General features: G+C 50.9%; 2 protein-coding genes across 2 annotated transcripts in view; one reads left to right on the forward strand and one right to left on the reverse strand.

Annotated features, from left to right (window-relative positions):
• Nucleotides 1–792: 792 nt before the first annotated feature.
• LOC103764468 (WD repeat-containing protein 6) overlaps nt 793–18,706 on the forward strand; it is a 23,375-nt gene continuing 5,461 nt past the window's right edge. The window contains 13 exon segments of the mRNA XM_029958321.1: nt 793–841; nt 844–934; nt 936–1,003; nt 1,006–1,037; nt 1,110–1,184; nt 10,195–10,201; nt 10,652–10,842; nt 11,856–11,952; nt 14,005–14,167; nt 16,000–16,185; nt 16,613–16,703; nt 17,232–17,355; nt 18,623–18,704. Coding sequence (XP_029814181.1) covers nt 793–841; nt 844–934; nt 936–1,003; nt 1,006–1,037; nt 1,110–1,184; nt 10,195–10,201; nt 10,652–10,842; nt 11,856–11,952; nt 14,005–14,167; nt 16,000–16,185; nt 16,613–16,703; nt 17,232–17,355; nt 18,623–18,704 — 1,256 coding nt within the window.
• On the reverse strand, nt 4,736–8,550 carry LOC103764457 (secreted frizzled-related protein 5). Its single transcript, XM_018068422.2, has 4 exons — nt 8,225–8,550; nt 7,309–7,481; nt 6,289–6,378; nt 4,736–5,146 (listed from the first exon to the last, which is right to left on the reverse strand). Exons 1-4 carry the CDS (start codon nt 8,548–8,550, stop codon nt 4,812–4,814), a joined length of 924 nt encoding a protein of 307 aa, XP_017923911.1. The 3' UTR covers nt 4,736–4,811.

Consider the following 18,706-nt stretch of genomic DNA (forward strand, 5'->3'; position numbering starts at 1 on the left):
ACATGGCCCTCTTTGAGTCAGCAAGGTTACATGGATGTAGGTGAATAGAAAGTGGCTCAGGAGCCATTAATCCTGAGGTACAAATTTCCCTTTGATGCGTTACTGCTAAAGACGTGGAATGTTTGCTCTCTTTTTTCTTTTTTGCACTTGTTTCCAGCTCCTGCGCCAGCCCAGCGCCTCTCCATCCTTGCATCCGGCACTCTTTTATTTCGGCTTCGCTTGTGTTGGTGCATTGGCTGCCTCATCTCTGATAGTCCTCAGGCTTCCCAGACTGTAACAAAACGTTTTCTACTGATACCGTAAACTGCATGACTGCTGCCCTGGGCGCGGCGAAGGTGCCGTGCCCGCCCGCGGGTGGGGCAGCAGGAGGTTTCTGTACTATAGTCTTGCACTCTAAATTTTAGACTTTTTAAGCAGGTGAAAAAAAAATAGAACTTTATTTTTAAATGAGGCACTTGTTCTGGGAATTCCTTTCCTGGCCCCGATCTGGTTGGGGTTGTTGGGCTGTGTGTTTGGGGGGGTTCGGCGCTGCTGCCACCCCTCGCTTTTCTTCGCAGGCACCGGAGAGGGGCAGGGGCGGCGGAAACCGCCCGGGAGACGGTTGCCAGAGGTGTGCCCATGGTTTATTTGAAATAAATTGTGACTTTCTAACTCCGGCGGTGTCCTGGCTCTCCTTGGCAGCGGGATGGGGACGGGCTGGAGGGGGTGTGGCTGCTGTCGCTGTCCCCGCCCCGCGCTGCCGCAGCGCCCGCCGGGCCGTTGCCGCGGTGACGCGGGCCGGCCGGCCGGGCGATGGCGGCGGCGGAGGCGCGGGCCGAGGGTCCCCCGCTGCCCGGCCCGCCGGGGGCCGCCCGCGGCCCGTCTGCTCCCGGCCCTACTTCCTCGTCCTCATGGTCTTCGCGCACCTCTACGTGCTCAACGTGCTGGGGCTGCTGCTTCGTGCACCTCAGCGCCGGCGAGCCCGGCGGGCCGCCCGCCGCCCCCGCGCCGCCGCCGCCGCCGCCGCCCGCGCCCTCCCGCGCCTCGAGGGCATCAAGGCAAGGCTGCGACCCGGGGGCCGGGGCCGGGGCCGCTCCCGGGGCGCTGCTGACGGCTGCTCTCCCGCGCAGGTGGGCCACACGCAGCGGGTGGAGCTGGTGCCCGGCAGGGCCCACAGTGTGCGCACCCTGAGCCTCAAGCCCGCTGCTCTTCGGTGAGTACCGGCCCCGCCGGGGGCAGCGGCCGAGCCCGGCCCCGGGCGCGCCGGTGGCGGGGGGTTTGCGCTGCCCGCGCTGCCCTGACGGCGGAGGGAGGTGTGTTTGTGTGTGTGTGTGTCTGACACCCGCCGCTGCCTTACACCCACTCGGGGGGAAGCGACCTCGCGTGTTTGCATCACCTCCCCGTGCTGCTGCTCCTGGGGGCTGCGTTAAAAACGCTGTGGTTTCGTTTAAGGTATTTTGATACGGTATTCCCCGTATGGATACGGGATTACTTGTTGTGGATGGGCCGCTTTGAAGAATTTGGAAGATTAACCTTTCCAGGTTTTTCAGATTCCCTTTAAAATACCCGGAATAGACAGCTGGCGAGGACCTCCAAGAAGCTGTGCAGTATTAGGAAGGGGCAAGAGATACCCAAACTTTTGGTAATAAATTATGAAAAAGCAATTTAGTGTTGGTGCTTCAGCACTGAGGAAATGAGTAACAGGGGAATTGATAGATTTCATGTCTTCCACCATTTTGCATCCTGTTCCAGATTTATTTTTGGCTGCTCTGATACACAACCACACAACATCCGTCTCTGAGATATTTTAAAACCTTCTTTACCTTTCTGTGATTTTTTTTGCTATGACTGGTAAAGTCTCATTAATTGAACTCCATGTTCGGGAAATGCACTGAGAATAATTTTTAGGGGGACAGATCATTACAAAATTTCTGCTACTGCAAAGTCAGAGAAAACCTGTTGTCTCTGAAAAAACAGCATGAAGAATCTTTCAGATGCTTTCTCAGAAATATAAATAGAGGGTGCTTTTCTGATTCCAAAGAAATTATATATACTGAAAGCCTGACCATAGGTTTCTTATTAAACTCCGTTAATGCAGTAAGTATCTGGAAAAACTATACAAAGTTCTTTTGCTATTTCTACATAGGTGGTACTCATGGTTTGCCAATTTCTTGGTGGATTTCTGTCTGACGTTCAGGAAACAGATACACCAACCTGGAACTGATACCCCACAGCATCACAAAACCAATGTCAGTACCAGAACCTCGGTCTGGGGCAATCACTCTGGTTTTCACTCAGGAGAACTTCTGTTTCCACCTTCCCTGCCCCACCAGTACCACTGCAGTAAAGAGTTGGTCCTGGCCTGCAGGGAAGGTGCTGAAGGTGATAAAAGGCAGGTTAGTCCAGGTTAGTCCTGGCAGCAGCAATCCCAGTTTTTAGCTTGTTGTTCCAGCACCTCCCTTGGTTCTGAGGGAAGCTTTGCTCCCTGAGGATGCCATCACACAGGGACAGACATTCACCATTTGAGATGCCACAAGAGCCTGTTCTCCTTTGTCCTCTGATAAGGACTCCCTTATTTAGAAGCTGCAACTTGCAAGACAGCTCTTATCTCTTGGATGAACCTGCCAGGAGCCAACTCTGACTTTAAAAGACTTTCAGAGACTTCTCTATCTATGCAAACAGTACCAATCTAATTCAGCTGATTTTTAAAAAACTAATTTATTTCATCTCTGTTGCTTAAATGAGTGGAAGTGTGTCTTTAACTTGGTTGCATTTGATAAATGCAGAAGTCCTTAGCAAAGACTGTTGCGTTTCTGGGGATTTAAGACAAAGTGCTGTGGCATATGAGAGCCAATTTAAGGAAGCAGTGGCTGGTCTGTGATCTTTGCTTTCAGCAGAGCAGACTGCAGTGGGACCACAGCAGCAGACACCCATTAATGATTTAATGTGAGCTCTGGGCTTTGGGGCGTGGGCTGGGCACCGTAGGGGAACTTGCGGTTTGTTTTTTAAATGTGAGTAAGTCACATCTGCATCAAACCGAAGCTTTCATTTCATGGAGCTATGAAAAAATGCCTGCCCTATTTTTTTTCCCCCTCTGGCTACAAGGCATCATTTCTAAAGCTTGTAAGTCAGACCATCTGTGCACTTTTTAGTTGGGAAACACTAGTAATCAAATAACCCTATTAATGGAAAATAAATCAGACAAAACCTTTTCAACCTTCAGAGCTTTTATGTGTTCAGTTGTGTTTTCCAGACGCAGTCTGTTCAGAAGATACTGCCATTGCAGGGACCACCTGACAGCAGATTCTGTGGATTGGGCAGCAGATTGTAAGACAAGGCAGTGGGGAGGAATAAGAATAGGAAATTTGGTTGGTTTTCTTCCGAGCCTCAGGAAAGAGAAGTAATCACTGCACAAATGTCAGGGCGCAGCTGAATTCCAGTGTGAGTGTGTGAGCGCTCGTTCCAGCCCACATTGGTGTGAGGAGGAGCCCGGGCTGTGGATTGTTGGTGAGTTTTACGAGCACAGGGAGGCAACGTGTCTCCATCAAACCGGGCAGCGGCCACAGCCGAGACTGCAGGCGGCACCAGCGGGGCAGAAAACATTCCTCCAAAAGGCTGGTTTTCCCCCTTTTGTTTTTTTTTATTTCAGCCCCAGGTTTAAGCCAATATAGAAAACTTTCCTTGGACAGTGCTTTGTTAGGCAGTAGAAATCCGACTCATGAGGGATTCTCATTAGGGGATTTGCTGTTTTCTGCTCTGGGGTCTGGAGCACAGAGCTGTGGCTGTGGGAACCCTGCAGGGAGCGACAATCCTGCTGGGGTGAGAGTGAGCTGTGGAGGACTTGGTGAGGCTGAGTTTTCCCACCTTTTCTGTCTTCCCTGTGTGCAGCTGGAAGGCCAGGCAGCTGTGGAACGTTTCTCCTCTGATCCTATATCAGAACTGCAAGTAGCACCTTCTGTGCTGTGGCTGGGGCTCACCTCCCAGTCCCGAGCAAAGCTGCTGATCACACCAAAGCAGAGCTTTTAACAGCTGATGTCTCACTCACACTGCTGTTTCTCAAGGCTCTTGTGATATCCCTGGTTACTGGAATCTTCTGATCCAAACTGAATTTCTGATGTTGGAAAATGGTTTTCCCTGTTATGCAGAAACCCTCAGCTATCTTCGCTCTGTGCCTTTCCTGCTTGAGAATGGCTGTTTCCTTTTACCTGTGCAGATGCTCATGAGTTCTCAGTGCAGGAAGCTAAAGGGACAGCCTGAGTGACTGCTCAAGAGCAGAGTTTAGTGTGCATTTTTTAAGGGTCTGGGCATTGCTGGGGTGGGTTCTTCACCCCCTTAATTTACCTCAGGCTGTTCAAGAGTAAAGTATTTGCTCCATTACATAAAAAGTATCACTTAGCAGTCAGGGCAGCTTTCATGTAATCTCTGGACAGAAAGCAAGCAGGCACTGGAACAGCATCAATGTCTCAGGGTCAAATAGTGAAGCTGAAATACCAGCTCTGATGGTGAGAACTAGAAGGAACTGTTACTACAGCTCTTTATAGTTTGTGCTCACCTGCAGAGTTCAGTTTTGTTGTGATGTTGGATCCTACACAAAGCTGTCCATCACACGTCCTGGATCTGCAGAGCCTCATTAGAGGAACGTGTTTAACTTGCATCCTTAAGCTCTGTCTTGGTAAAACAGGGATCTGTAGTGAGGCCCTATCTGTGCACTATGACCGCTTCGAATCACCTAGAAATACTGACTGTACATCTCCAAAGCACCACTTGCCAGGGAAAGGAGTTTTCTAGCCATAGGGAAGGGAGCAGTTTCTTATTGTTGGAATTGAGATTTTTCAGACCTTCCGTCCCGCCTGTTCAGGGCAGCGGTGATGTTTCCACCTCCGCACCGCCTGGTGTAGGTTCCTGTTCCTCTTCTGCCAGGCATAGGCCTTGTTCACCACCACCTTGTCGCTCTGTACCTCGCCACTTACAACAAAGACCCCAGCATGAGTGCCCCTCATGATGTTGTGGGCGCAGGTGGCATCAATGTCCAGCCACTGCTGGAGCCTGGAGGGGATTTCAGTCCTGAGGAGTGGGCCATGCTTCAGCACCTCCACCCTGGAAGGGTCCAGGTCAAAGTCCGAGATACTCGTGGTTGTGTTCTTCCTCAGGATCCGGATTTTCACTGCTGCAGGGGTTGGAAAAAGAGCTCTTAGTTCTGTTTGCTTTTCATAGCTCTCACCTACCTAAAAAGAAAGAGTCAGCCCAAGGCTTCTCTGCTGTCTCTGTAACATGGGGAGCATCTGCCCAATTTCTTGTAATTGCAGCGAACTTGTAAAAGTTCTCATCTGAGGTCAGTCCCCAGTACTGAACACTGTTCTTAGAGTCATAGAATTGTTTAGGTTGGAAAAGACATCTACCATCATTGAGTCCAACCATTAATCCACCACTGCCCAGTCCACCACTAAACCATGTCCCCGAGTACCACATCCATATATTTTTTAAGTACCTCCAGGGATGGTAACTCAACCAGTTCTCTGGGCAGGCTGTTCCAGGGCTTGACTACCCTTCCAGTGAGGATGTTTTCCCTAATACCCAATCTGAACCTCTCCAATGCAACTTGAGGCCTTTTCCTTTTGTCCTACTGCTTGTTACTTGGGAGACTTCCTTCTCACTCCGTTTTCCTCATGAGAGTAGCAAAGGTTTATCAGCACCACTGCATGGGGAGAAACCCTGTGGGAAGCACAGGCATAAGCAAGCAGTCCTGGTCTCCTGCAAACTGAGTTTTCTCTGAACTGGGATTTCAGGAGGTGACCTGACTGACAGCAACCTGGGATTTGTAACATTTTTTTTAATTATTAAAAATATTTTTATATGCATGCCTGAATTCAGGGCCTTATACTGAAAACTTCCTCCCAGCTGACTGAGCAGAGCCAGTGCTGCTGCCTACTTGGGCTAGGAGAGGAAGAGTCACATTACTAGAACAACAGTATTGAAGTTTGAAGTAGCCAGCATGGATTTTGCTAAAGGTTTTTGTGGACATTGATGGAAATGTTGATTTCAAAGGCAAAACCAGAGTAGTGCTTATTTTTAGCAGCCACAGACCAAAACCTAATCAGAAATAAAGCAGGTCTTCACCTTTGGTGCTACCTGGAGCCAGGCGCTCTTGCTGCCTCACAGGTAAGGTGGGACCTGAAAATACCTGACATCTGCTGTAAAAGCTGCAATTCCTCCAAGTCAGTATGTTGTGGCAAAGCCATTTTCTGTCCATGCCACTGCTTGGCTGCTGAAGGGAACAGCAGCAATTGAGAGGAAGAGGAGGGTACTCACCAAAATCATTGGCACAGAGGCTTTCCAGGATCTCCCTGGCAGTGCTGGCCTCCTCAAGCTCGCAGTCCTTGCAGCTGGCTCGGGGCACTGCTGCAACAGAAATTTGATTATAACACCCTTGTCAAGCTTCACTGGAAAACACACAATGAAATTTTGAGATCTGCAAATGGTGGCTTGCTGCTTCCAAGTGACACTTCTTCCTGAGCTACCCAGGCCCTGCAGAGACATCTCAGACTGCCAGGGTGGGAAATGTTAAGCTCTCCTTCCTGTGACTGGAGCAGGTCCCACTTGTTGTGCTTTGTTGGGACTTCTGTGTGTTGCTGCATTTTAAAGCAGCAGTGAAAATGCTTAATGAGGATCTCCTCACTAGGATGAAACAGCAAAGCCAGTGCTGTAGCCAGACTCCATCCAGTGATGCTGAAATGATGTTTGTTGAAATGTCTGTTCTCCCCTTAACTGCTCTTGAATCTACCCCAGTGTTCATCAGTATCTGGGTGTTTAATTTAGTCTTTCAGACAGATTTTTTTTTGGTGTAACTCATGTCTGCAGAGGCTCATATTCCTATGTGATGTTTCCCAGTGTTTAAAGAGAAGGCTTGCAAAACATTTCTTTTTGCATGTTTTTAAACCCTGGACGCAACTGAAAGATCAGGGCTGCAGCTCCATTGCTCTGCTGGAAGCACATCTCGCTGCCCTGCCGGGAGCCTGCACTCTATGAGCTCTCCTGCTGTGCCTGGGCTGGAGGCTTTACAGCCATTCCTTCCCCCTGCCCCAAACCCTGCGGGGTATGATGGCACCCAGGGAGCTAATGAATACAGCAGAGAGAGGAACAAACCACAGTCAATGTTATGCTAATTTTCTAGACACAGTTCCCAGAGAGAACAAAACTACGATTTATATTTTTTAAAAAAAAAATACAGCTTAAAACCAGAAATATTCAGAATAGAAACAAGTCATAGGATCATCCTTTTGAGCTTTGAGTGTTACATATGGGAAAGTACGTGAGGAAAAAACCTCTTACTTCTCCTGCTGGAGGCATTTTCGTCCATGGAGACTGCTGCGATGCACAGCTCATGATCTGCAGGGAACTTGTTGCAGTTCAGGATTTCAGGCCAGGGGTAGCCGTAACAAGCCATGACGGGCGCGCAGCTTCTCTTGACGGCTTCGCAGAGACTGCGGCAGGGGTAGATGAGCCTGGGGAGGGGATGGGGGTTCAGCACCTCCAAATGCCTGGCAGCAGGCTGAGGGTGGAGCCCTGGCACCACTGCTGTCCACAGGGCTGTGTTGCACACTGCAGTGCTAGCAGGCGATTTGGGGAGCTTTGATTTTTTTGAACATTCGCGTCCAGGCAGCAAACAATGAATTTCTGAGGACAGGAGGGATGAGGTTGTTCCATACAGGCTGCTGTCAGAAGCCCTTTGCCCCACCCCAGCCCCCAGGGATCTTCTCTAGTTGTGTGAAGGCTGCTTACCTTTACAAGTGCCTAATCAGATACCCAATTTCCTTAGCAGCTCTGTACTTTGAGGGCTGCATCTCAGAACTGGGGATTTCCCTCTGCTGCTGGAACTGTTTGGCTGAGAGACATGTTTGGGGCAGGAGCTGGGGTGAGGGGCTTCATGGGAGGTAGGAGGTGATGATGGTGGGTGCCAGCAGCTACTTTGGTGTGCGAGGGGGTGGCCAGGCAGCAGTGCCTGGGGTGGGAGAGCAGGAAAATCTAAAGGAGGGAACATAATATTTCTGCTTCTACCAGATGAAATGCTCATGTTTCGCTTTCACCCTGCTGAGTAGTCCAGTTGCCCCTTGCCGAGAGGGGCAGCATGGCTTCTTGGGGACTGCACTGATTACATCATGGGCATTTTCTGTCCAGAGGCACATGCAGCTGTGCTCTTGGGGAGAGTTAACTGTTACAGCTGAAATAACTTGTAAAAACATCTTACCTGTCCAAGCAGATTGGTGCAAAGAGGGAGCAGAGGAAAATCCTTGCATCTGGGTGGCACTCCCTGGCCAGCAAGGGCAGCCAGCTGGAAGACTGCTGGATGACTTCTGTCATGGTCTCATGCTCCAGCAGGTTGGGGATCCTCATCTCGGAGTAGCCGATATCGTAGCACAAGGCCATGCGGTGTGGGATGGGCATGCAGCTGGAGGATCTCCTCAGGTAGCTCGCCCAGGCTCCCGGAGAGCCCCAGAGCAGCAGCCACACCATGAGACCCAGCAGCCATGGGCCACCCACCCTCGAGGGGTGCCTGCGGTGGGCTGTGACCATGCTCAGAGCGGGAGGACGGGCAGTGCACCCTGGACTGAGCTGCTCCTGACTGTGAGATGCCTTTTATAGCCTAGGAGCCACCTCTCTGTCAATCCATCCTCATTAAGTGCGGCCCTTTCAGAGCCCTCATGGGGAAGACAATGCTCCAATTTTTGTTTGCCAGCGGCCCCGATTGTTTGTATTTTAGCAGGGGTTTGGCTTAGATCAGCAGGTGTGGAAATGAGGGCAGTTGGGGAGGGATGAATGACTTGGCCCATGTGTCTTGGGGCTCTTTCAGCCAAAATTGAATCTCTGTTTGACACCAGTGCTCCAACCCATCCCCTTTCTCTTGCTCCAGGATTAGTCATTATTTCATAAACCCCAATGTTTTCCTCTCTTTTGTTTTTTGTGAAAGCAATCAAGTGTTGCTCAAAGTCAATTAGGAGGCATTTGTTTAGCTGGATCTATTGTTGAACAGGCAGGGAGATAGGATGGTCTCACAGCCAGAAGTTAACTGTTTAGGAGAGCTGAGGGCAGAGAGGAACTAATTTGCAGCTGTGGAGCCAGGTTGTTTGCGGATGGGATTGGCAGCACTCAGCTGGAAACCCTCTCACCTTGCAACCTGTGTGACAGCACACTTTCTGGTTAACAGAATTCCTGCTTCCTTCTGAAATCCTGTTACTACCACTGAAGAGCAGAATTGTCCTTCCTCCAGCACATAATTAAGATTCCATAATCCATCATTATTGTAGCCCAGTCTGGGGAGCTGGAAATAGTGGGGGTGCTGGTTGCCAGCACGCACAGTTCATTTGGACCTGGTGCTATGCCACGAGGTTCAAACTGGTCAGTGGAAGCTCCAGCTCTGAAACATCCTCTGGCACAAGGACCCTGCGCTGCCTGTGGCGGAAATTGCTTCCTGGGAGGGTGTTACAGATACAGCTGGCTGCATTGTGTTCCTGGGGCTTCCCAGGAACAGCCCATTCTCTACAGTGCTAGTTCTAGTCTGTACTTAGCAAGAAGCCAACTGCTTATTGACAGCTTGAGCCGATACGGTTGATTTCAGGTCACGGAAGTAATTAATTTTTTTCCCCCATTTGAGGATTGCTGCCATAGTTGATCTATAATATGTCTTTGGCACATACCTGCAGGAGCTCCAGGAAGCTGCAGTTTTGGAGAGCAGGACCTTGGATCTAGGAGCACTTAAGCTGTCCTGCATTGGTGGCTTTTCTTTCCCTTTTCAAAAATCTCAGTAGCTGGTAACAAGATCACCACAGTAGTGACAGATACCAGCCAGGAGGATCCTCTCAACCTTCTGGGCCACAGTCTAACTCTGGAATGGGACCTTGCCAGTACTTTCCAAGTATACCATGCAGCTAGAAATCTCCTCATGGTCATTGGAGGATTTCTCTGCATTTAAATTTGCTTGGGATCCTGGAATTGCCTGATTGCTGCTGGGTTTATGCTGCAAAGGAAAGCTGGTAATACCTGGATATGGAGTGTGGCATCCTCCATGTGCAGTATGTTCCCCTTTAATATTGCATTTGAAGACCATTTTTAGTGGAGGATCAAGAGAATGAGTGGGGAAAAGTTAGAATTTTTCTCCTTTCTGTTTGAGTTTTATAGTAGAGCACTGGACCATGCCCCCCCGAATTATATGTGCGAAAGGTATTTGGTTTTGTGCAAAGAACAAGGACGCCTGAAACCTGGGCTGTCACCACTGCCCACTGTAAGGATTTTTGGCCTCCCTTCCTGTAAAGCAGCAATTCCCAGACTGTGATTAAAATGGCACCTTTGAAATGGTAATATGCAGTGATATGCACGTTTGTTCACTCCTTTGTCCATTGTGGTATGTGTGAGAGAGTTTAAGGGCTTGACCTCTGCATCCAAACATTTAGGAACTGCTGCTGTAAAAATACCTGCCTCCAGCAGCTCAGGTGTGTGGTGTATGCTCTTTGAGAGCTCTTCTGGTAGAAGGGTGGATGTCTTTGAATGTCCCAAACTTAGGCAATTCCTAAATTACACCCCACCTCTTTTTTTTTTTTTCCTGAGTCTCCTGCCAGTGGTATGGGATCCCACTGTAACAGTTCCTCAGTCTCTGTTGGTGCTCACACTTTTGCTTTAGAAATTCCCGACTTCCTGACAGAGGAGGAGTGCAAGCTCATCGTCCATCTTGCAAAGCTGAAGGGGCTGCAGAAGAGCCAGATCTTACCAACAGATGACTATGAGGAAGCCATGGAAATGATTGAAATCAGCCAGATGGACATTTTCAATCTCCTGGACCATAATCAGGATGGGCAGCTGCAGCTCAAAGAGGTAGAATGTTGGACAGACCAGGGGTGGTTTGCTGGGCACCCTCTGACAGGTCCCCTCCTCAGGTGGTCTCTTGGTTACTCATGTGCTTGGGTAGGGCAGACCCCGGTGTATACCAAACAGTATTTGCTGGATTTTATGTCTTAAGGCTTGTGCTGGCCTTCAGCATGGAAGTTTCTGGGGCAATGTGCAGTAGTTATCATGCTATTGGGAGGTAGCAGCGGTCCTTGGCAGGACACGTGTTTTGAATATGCTGGATAAAATGTTCCTTGTGTTGTGGGTTACCTCTTGCCAGGTGTCCCAGGAAGTGAGTTTGTCGCCTGAGCCCTGCTTTGTGCAGCCTGTGGGAAACTCCCTGTGTGAATTCACAAGCCCCAGCAAAGCCACCCCTATTGAGGAGCCCAGGGGGGATAATGAGCACATTGTCCACAGCTCTTCAGCACCCTTGCCCTTTATAGGAGGGTGCATCAGGGCAGGTCCTGGCAGTCCAAGGATGTCCCTCCCTAGGCTCTCATTTCAGGTGGAGCCGGGGGTCTGACTCATCCTATGGGCCACAAGTGTTGCAGGGTATGGGAAACTGCACCAGTCATAACCCAGGGCAAGGCTCCTTTCTCTGGAGCCTGCTGGAAGCTCTTCAGGATCCTGCATCTCTCTGCACACATGAAAAGAAAGCATTTTGTTCCAAGCCCTTATCTTGGACAAGGAAAAGCATTCACTTTTATCATCAATAGCTTCACTTTCCATTCAAGAGAAAGAGCTGTGCCCCTTCCACCTCAGGGCTGGTTAACCAAATCCCAGCAGTCATTTGCCATGACCTAAACTGGAAATAACAACACTCACCAGCCACACTCTGTGTGTGGCTGCCAGATGATTCTCACCACAGTTGTGTTTCTGCGGAAATGTGCCGATGCCTGGCTGGCTCTGCAGAGGATCTCAGAGGCCTCACACAGGGAATCTGCAGGGGTTTGGGAGTACAAGAAACCAGTGCCCTGTGTTGATCCATTTATGAATTTCAGGTGTTGACCCACACTCGGCTTGGGAACGGCAGGTGGATGACCCCTGAAAACATCCGTGAGATGTACACAGCAGTCAAGGCTGATCCTGATGGGAATGGTAAGACCAGCTTTTGGGGAATCCCTTTTGCCCTCAGCACGTTGGATGCCTCATGCAGCCATGTGGGGCAGAGCAAGAGCCGTGTCCCTGCTCTGGCCTGTTTCTCTAGCTGAGTTCTGCAGAGGAAAGTAACACTGCTTTGGAAACTTTCTCAGGAAAGTAATCTCAGTGTAAACCTGATATCACAGCACTCCTGCCCCTGCATCACCAATCTAAGAGCAGACTGGTCCCACCACCTGGGCTTGGGTCTTGCAGGAGCAGCACCAGAACACAACTCTGCACTCCCTCTCCCCTGTCACACCTGCCTTGGTTTGTGCCCCATAGTAGCAAGACCTTCGGAGTGCACTTTTGCTCCCCTGATCTGACAGACTGCTCTGGCTCTGACTACAGAGCTCTTGTTACCTGGGATGCAGGTGTTAAGACACACCTTCCACGCCCCCCCTTGTTTTCAGGGAGGCTTCTGCAGCAGGCTGGAAGTCCCATGTCACTGGCAGGGGAGGGTGGAATTAAGTGGCAGTGAGGATGGTCTTGTCAGCGTTTTTCACTGACTGCCCTCTCTGCCACTGCAAAGTCCCTCCATGAGGCCACTTCTACCCCTCCTGCCCCTGGTCTCCCTAGGGCTCCCACACTGTCCGGATGAGCACTCTAACCTCTGCTGCTCTAATTAGAGTGGCCTCAATTAGGCAGCACTCCATTTCCTAATCAAATTAAGTGAATGCACAGGCTCTGCACGCTCTCTTCCAGTGACCTGGCATTGAGAGCTGCCCAGGAGGAGTTGCTTTGGAGTTGAAACAGTACCAAGTGTGAATGCATAAATATCCGGAGGGCACCCCGTGCCCTCTCCTCCAGGCTGGTGGCATTCTTGGCAGGGGTATGACTGAGTCCTCAGTGGCTTTTCCACCGTTCTGGACATTAACAAATGAAAGGTCCTGTTAAAGGCCTCTTGGCAGGACCTTGCTTCCAGAGTGCTGCTTCCCTCTGTTGTTAGATTGGTACGTGACACTGAGGGACCAGGTCACAACCTGGATGTGGCCCTGCGTCATCAGACCATGGGGAGTGAGGGGAAATGGGGACAGAGAGACAGTAGGAATAATAACAATGGATCATTTGGTCGTGACCACTGACACCTGAGGAACTGTCCCAGGCTGACCCTGGTGGCTGGTCCTTCCTGCTGCCAGGGGGTGCTGTGCCCAGGGAGCAGAGCTGGCACCCAGCAGCACTGGGTTTGCTGCCTGAATGAGCTCCACTCCCAGCCCATGGTGTGTGCTGGCTGCTGGGCAGCACAGGGCACAGCACTGCACGCTGGTGTCAGGACCTGGTCCCCAGTGTGAGGCTTCCCTTCTCCAGAAAGAGGAAACAACAAATTTGAGGACTCTTCTGAAGCAAAATAAGGCAAAAGTCCACCCCTTGCTGGGTCCAGTTGAGTGCAAACAAGAAATACCTGTTTTAGGAGAAACCGCTTTTTAGCTCTCACTTTTCTTTTACTTCTACCTAGGCAAGATCATACCCTGATGTATTCCTCACTCGTGTTTTGCAATTACACAAATGCAGGAGAATGTACTGCTTGTTTTGAGTTTGGCTTTTTTTAATTAGCCCACAAGATCGTGTGGAAAATGTGGTCTGAGGTGTCCCACTCTGTCCTTAAATGCGTTTATTTAAATATCTAAGTAACAAGTCCCAAGACGCTGGGTGGCACAGACTTTTTTGTGTATGTTAGAACTGTAGTGGGCTGTTTCTCTCTTTTGATGGATTGGTTTGTGTGTTTTAGGAGCTTTTTAAAGTTCAGAATAGTGCTTTGCCTGTCCCAGTTCTGACCCTGCACGGTTCACGTTGGCAGGTTGCTGTAAGTCGTCTGCTGCAGGCGAGAGCCTTGTTGGGGCCCGTGATCCTGAGTGTAGGAGTACAGAGCCTGTGGTGGGCACAGGACCCTGACTGGGGTCTGTTTGAGGAGGGCAGTTTCTGCAGCACCCTCAGCTGGTTTTTCTTCCAGTACAGGATGCCAGAAACTATTACCTGCACCAGAGTCAGGCAGCTTTTCCTCTGTTCCTGTAGGTGTGCTGAGTTTGGAGGAGTTCAAACAGTTGAATATCCGTGATTTCCATAAGTACATGGGAAGCCAGAAGGTGAAGATGAGTGACCTGGTGCGCAACAGCCAGCACACCTGGCTGTACCAGGGCGAGGGGGCACACCAGGTCATGAGAGCCATACGGCAAAGGTAAGGGCCGAGCAGCCAAGGGGTGGCTGGGTTTGGGAAGGCACGAGGATCACCTGTGCTGGGAGAGGCAGGGGCAGACTTGCTAACATCTACATTTCCTAATTGTGTGTAAGTCGTTGGAGTATAAAGAGCAGTTAACACAGACACAAAATGGGAAGATAAGGTTTTCATTAGAACAAGAATTTGTATTGTCCCGTGGAAAGGGAAAAAGAAAAATCAAATCTTTCAGCATCTCCATTCACTTTTGGGAACAGCCCTATAAAACCAGGAAGATTTGGCAGTATATGAAATACTTCATTCTAATTAGTAAATGAGCTTACTGGGAGAAGCTGCCCATTTCCAATGCTGTCTGGGCGCCAGTAGTTGCTGTCATTTGCTTTAGTTACTCATGCATTTCACTGAAATCTGTCTTAGCTACTCAGAACTGACTTTTTAACAAGCACGACTTCACCTAGAATAAGCCAAGTTAGTTCAGTCCTCCAAGCACACATATTGTAGGGCAGCTCACGGCAGGTGGGAGAACCTCTTACCCTTCCCTTCATCTCAGATGAAACCCAGCACTCAGACCAAATCGTGTAGCATTGGTGAGTTTCAAATAGTTGGCTGGAGACTCTCTTGTTCTTGTGGTGCTGGTCCTCACCCAGAACATGGGTGGGTAAAATCTGTCCTGAAGCTTGAAAATGGCTGTTGGCCACTCCTTTTCTTCAGCGCATTCCAGCGGGAGAATGGGGTCGCATATTGCCTTGATTAGAGCAGACTGTGGCTGCCACCTTCTCCGTGCCAGCCAGCACACACACCATGTGTCAGCATTCCACTTGGACGCTCCTCAGTTGGCTGTTAGGAGGATGTGAAGACACAGTGCTGAAGGAGGCTGTTAGTCCTCCTTGGGACCATGCAGTGCCTGGAGGGGGTTTGCCATCCTGCCCAGGTGCCATGTTCTCCTTGCACCTGCCCCAAGGGCTTCACTGGTCCAGATTCTCAGAGCTCTGAGTGTTCTTTGGCAGGTCTCAAGACGTACCTGCTTACCTTGGGGATGATCTCAGATGTAGCAGTGGAAAAATCCCAGAGCAGGAGGGCTCCGGTCTCCTTGGTCACTTCCAGTGCCCCTCTGCCCTGGGGGAGGCTGCTGCAAAGGCAACAGGGAAAGGTGAGTTAGGTGACAAGACTATTCCTAGAGCTAGTCTCTCGTTCACTCTCAGCAGGGGCCCTGTGCTTTGCTAACTGTCCCTGAGGTCTGTAGGTGGTGTGCAGGAGTCCAGAGAATTGATGACACATGAAGGCTCCAGGGACACGCACAGAAAGAGAGGATCTTGCTGAGCAAGCAAAGACTTCCTGAGAGCAGTCCTGCTGGAGATGCATCCTTCGGTTTTGGTTTTCTGGGTTTTTTTTATTAACCTTGACAAGGGCTTTCTGACTGATACTGATGGACCAACAGATCTATAAGGACTATCTTTGTTTGCTAGCTAGTGCCATCCCCCAAAGACATCAGGAGCCACTGACCTACCGCCTGTAAGCAAAGGCCTTTCAGAGTCAGGAAGCTCCTACCCAGCTGGTGACAAGAAGATTCTACAGTTCCCGCTAGCAGGCAGCTATCCCCTTTAGCTGTTTTCTGAGCTCCCAGCTACAGTAAGAAGATGATGGCTGTCACCTCCTGCAGTCTACCCCTCCCAAGAGCCAAGTCTTGAAACAAGCCCATACCTTGGCATGCAGCCATCCGTCTCTCCGGTCTGTTGGGGAAGGGGGTTCTCTTTCTCTAGATGTATTCACTGCTTGGGAGTAGCATCTGACCAGGCTGAGGGTGCTTCCCGCTCACCTGCCTTGCTCTTCCCCAGGGTGATGCGCCTGACTCGCTTGCCCCCCGAGATCGTGGAGCACAGCGAGCCCCTCCAGGTTGTGCGGTACGACCAGGGAGGGCACTACCATGCCCACATGGACAGTGGCCCCGTGTTCCCTGAGACTGCCTGCAGCCACACAAAGCTCGTCGCCAACGAGAGCGCTCCTTTTGAGACCTCCTGCCGGTAAGCTCTGCCCTGACACAGTCTGGAACGCGTTAGAGAAGGGGTGTGGAGAGACATCTCACTTTGCCCCCGCATGGGACTTGGATTATGGGGCTCACAAACCAGCTCAGGAGATCACTGGCATAAAGGGGTTTGAAGGAGAAGGCAGGCAAATCCTGTGGGTGCTCACATGGAGGACAGAGTGATGTGCAGAGCTGCTGGGCCATCCCCACCAGAGCCTACAAGCTCACTCTCACTGTTCTGGGTGGGGATTTTCTTTGTTGTCCTTGTGTTATTCTTTGAGAAAAGCTGATGATGTAAATCATGTGCCTTGTTATGTCTTGGAGGAGCTGCTGTGTGTATGGTGGAGGGGCAGGGTGTGGAGAGCCCCTGTGCCTCTCCTCCAGGTGTTCCAGGTGTGCCCCCCGACAGCCCCTCTGTCTTGCAGGTATGTGACTGTGCTGTTCTACCTGAACAATGTGACTGGGGGAGGCGAGACAGTCTTTCCTATTGCTGATAACAGGACGTACGAAGAGATGGTAAATGGACTTCACCTTCGTGTTACCCCTGGGGATTCTCAGTCCCTCTTTGAATGTCTTCATTCACTGTGACTGCAGAAGGGGGCTGGTGTGTGAGGCTGCTGAGCGTTAGGGAAGCTGTGCTCCGCTTATGGTCTTCTCCCTCTGAGGCCGAGGGAAGAAGCACGGGGCTTTGACAGCTGCAGCTCTCCCTGCTCAGAGGTGTGAGGGGGAGTCTCTTGGCCTTGCTGCCACAACATGAGTCCTGCTTGCTTCTCTCTGAGCACGTTTCCTCAGACTAAGCCTTGGCAGGTATGTTGTGCTCCTGCCAGGCAACGTGTTAAGGAATGGGCAGCTGCTCAGAAACAGGTTATGGACCTCCAGGGGACTGAAACTGGCTACTCTGGGTGGGTTGTGAAAGCCCCTGTGTCACCCTTGAGCTGTCCCTGTGGGGCAAGGAGCAGGGTGATGGCTGGTAGCAGGGATAGCCCAGTGCATGTGCCTCATTCCAGCCCCATTGGCAACACCTTCCCTGTGGTTCCTCCCCAGTCTTTGATCCAGAACGATGTTGACCTGCGAGATACTCGGAAAAACTGCGACAAGGGCAATTTGCGAGTGAAACCTCAGCAAGGCACTGCTGTCTTCTGGTACAACTACCTGTCCGACGGAGAAGGTATGGGCTTGTTTCAAGACTTGGCTCTTGGGAGGGGTAGACTGCAGGAGGTGACAGCCATCATCTTCTTGCTGTAGCTGGGAGCTCAGAAAACAGCTAAAGGGGATAGCTGCCTGCTAGCGGGAACTGTAGAATCTTCTTGTCACCAGCTGGGTAGGAGCTTCCTGACTCTGAAAGGCCTTTGTTTACAGGCAGTAGGTCAGTGGCTCCTGATGTCTTTGGGGGACGGGAGTAGCTAGCAAACAAAGACCTTGGCTGCACTCACCACCGCCAGCTGCCTCCCATCCTGCTGTGCGAGCTGAAACTCCTGCTGGAACTTGGTCTGCAATTCAAAATGTGTCACTGATGTGGTGTTGCCCAAAGGGGTGGGGAGGGGAGGTAGACAAAGGCACGGCCATCAAGGCAGGCAGGGGCCACCCCACACAAGGCTTGGGGCCGACGCCTGCTTTGTAGCTCAGCCGCAACCCCGTGGTATCTGTCCTTGGGGCTGTTTTTGTCATGAAGCACAGTGTGGTTTGCCCTGACAGGCTGGGCTTTGACATGAATATTCCAGGCTGCTGGTGAGCATGGCTCCAGAGGGTTTCGATGGCAGATTTTGAGCTGTGGTGGGAGGAAGGAGTATAAACTCCCAGGGCCCCTGGGAGCAGCCCATGTTTCCATCTCTAGAAAATCCACAGAGAGGAGGTCACAAGACCAGTGTTTGGGCTGTTGGGTGAGAATATCAAGACCATCAATGCTGCGAGAAGAGCCCTGTTGTGTTTTTATGAGCAATTTGTTCCTAAATGGAAAGTAGCTGCTGATGCAAGTCTGCCACAGAAAAACCATGGGACCTCTGTAAAGAGAGGGTAATTTAGAACTGCTGAAATGCAGTCTCCAAAATGGCTATCAGCCTCTGACTTCACAGGCCTTCTACCAGCAGCACTCATTTCTTCCATGCCAGCTTCCCTTTTTGGGAAGAGTTGAGAAAAACAGCTGCTGTGATGCAGAATGCAAGAGCCCCCTTGTGCTGAGTGGAGATGTGGGGGCAATGAGCATTTTTTACCCAGGAGTGTGTCCTGGTGAACTCCTCATAGGCACTAGGGTGGGGTGGCACTAAGATGGAGGGGTGCTAGGAGGAGCTACTCCTGTAAGATGTATCAGCTCAAATCCAAGCAGGCACTGCAGGCAGGAGAGCCGACATCAGTGTTTGCTGGCCAGGTGTCCCCACACGGTCCTGGCTCTGCCTGCCCTCCTCACCACCTCCTACCAGGGCTCTGCTCTTTTGCAGGCTGGGTGGGGGAGCTGGATGACTTCGCCCTGCACGGAGGCTGCCTGGTCACCCAAGGCACGAAGTGGATTGCCAACAACTGGA

The sequence above is a fragment of the Manacus vitellinus genome, unplaced genomic scaffold, assembly GCF_001715985.3.
Source record: "Manacus vitellinus isolate BGI_N305 unplaced genomic scaffold, ASM171598v3 scaffold_14_pilon, whole genome shotgun sequence".
Lineage (NCBI taxonomy): Eukaryota > Metazoa > Chordata > Aves > Passeriformes > Pipridae > Manacus > Manacus vitellinus.

What these genes read in the sequence shown, in the direction of transcription:
- LOC103764457 (XM_018068422.2), bottom strand. Translation starts at nt 8,550, where the DNA reads ATGGTCACAGCCCACCGCAGGCACCCCTCGAGGGTGGGTGGCCCATGG. An exon ending in GCACCAATCTGCTTGGACAG is followed by an intron (nt 7,482 to 8,224) that starts GTAAGATGTTTT and finishes TCCCCTCCCCAG; the next exon opens with GCTCATCTACCCCTGCCGCA. An exon ending in AAATGCCTCCAGCAGGAGAA is followed by an intron (nt 6,379 to 7,308) that starts GTAAGAGGTTTT and finishes TTTCTGTTGCAG; the next exon opens with CAGTGCCCCGAGCCAGCTGC.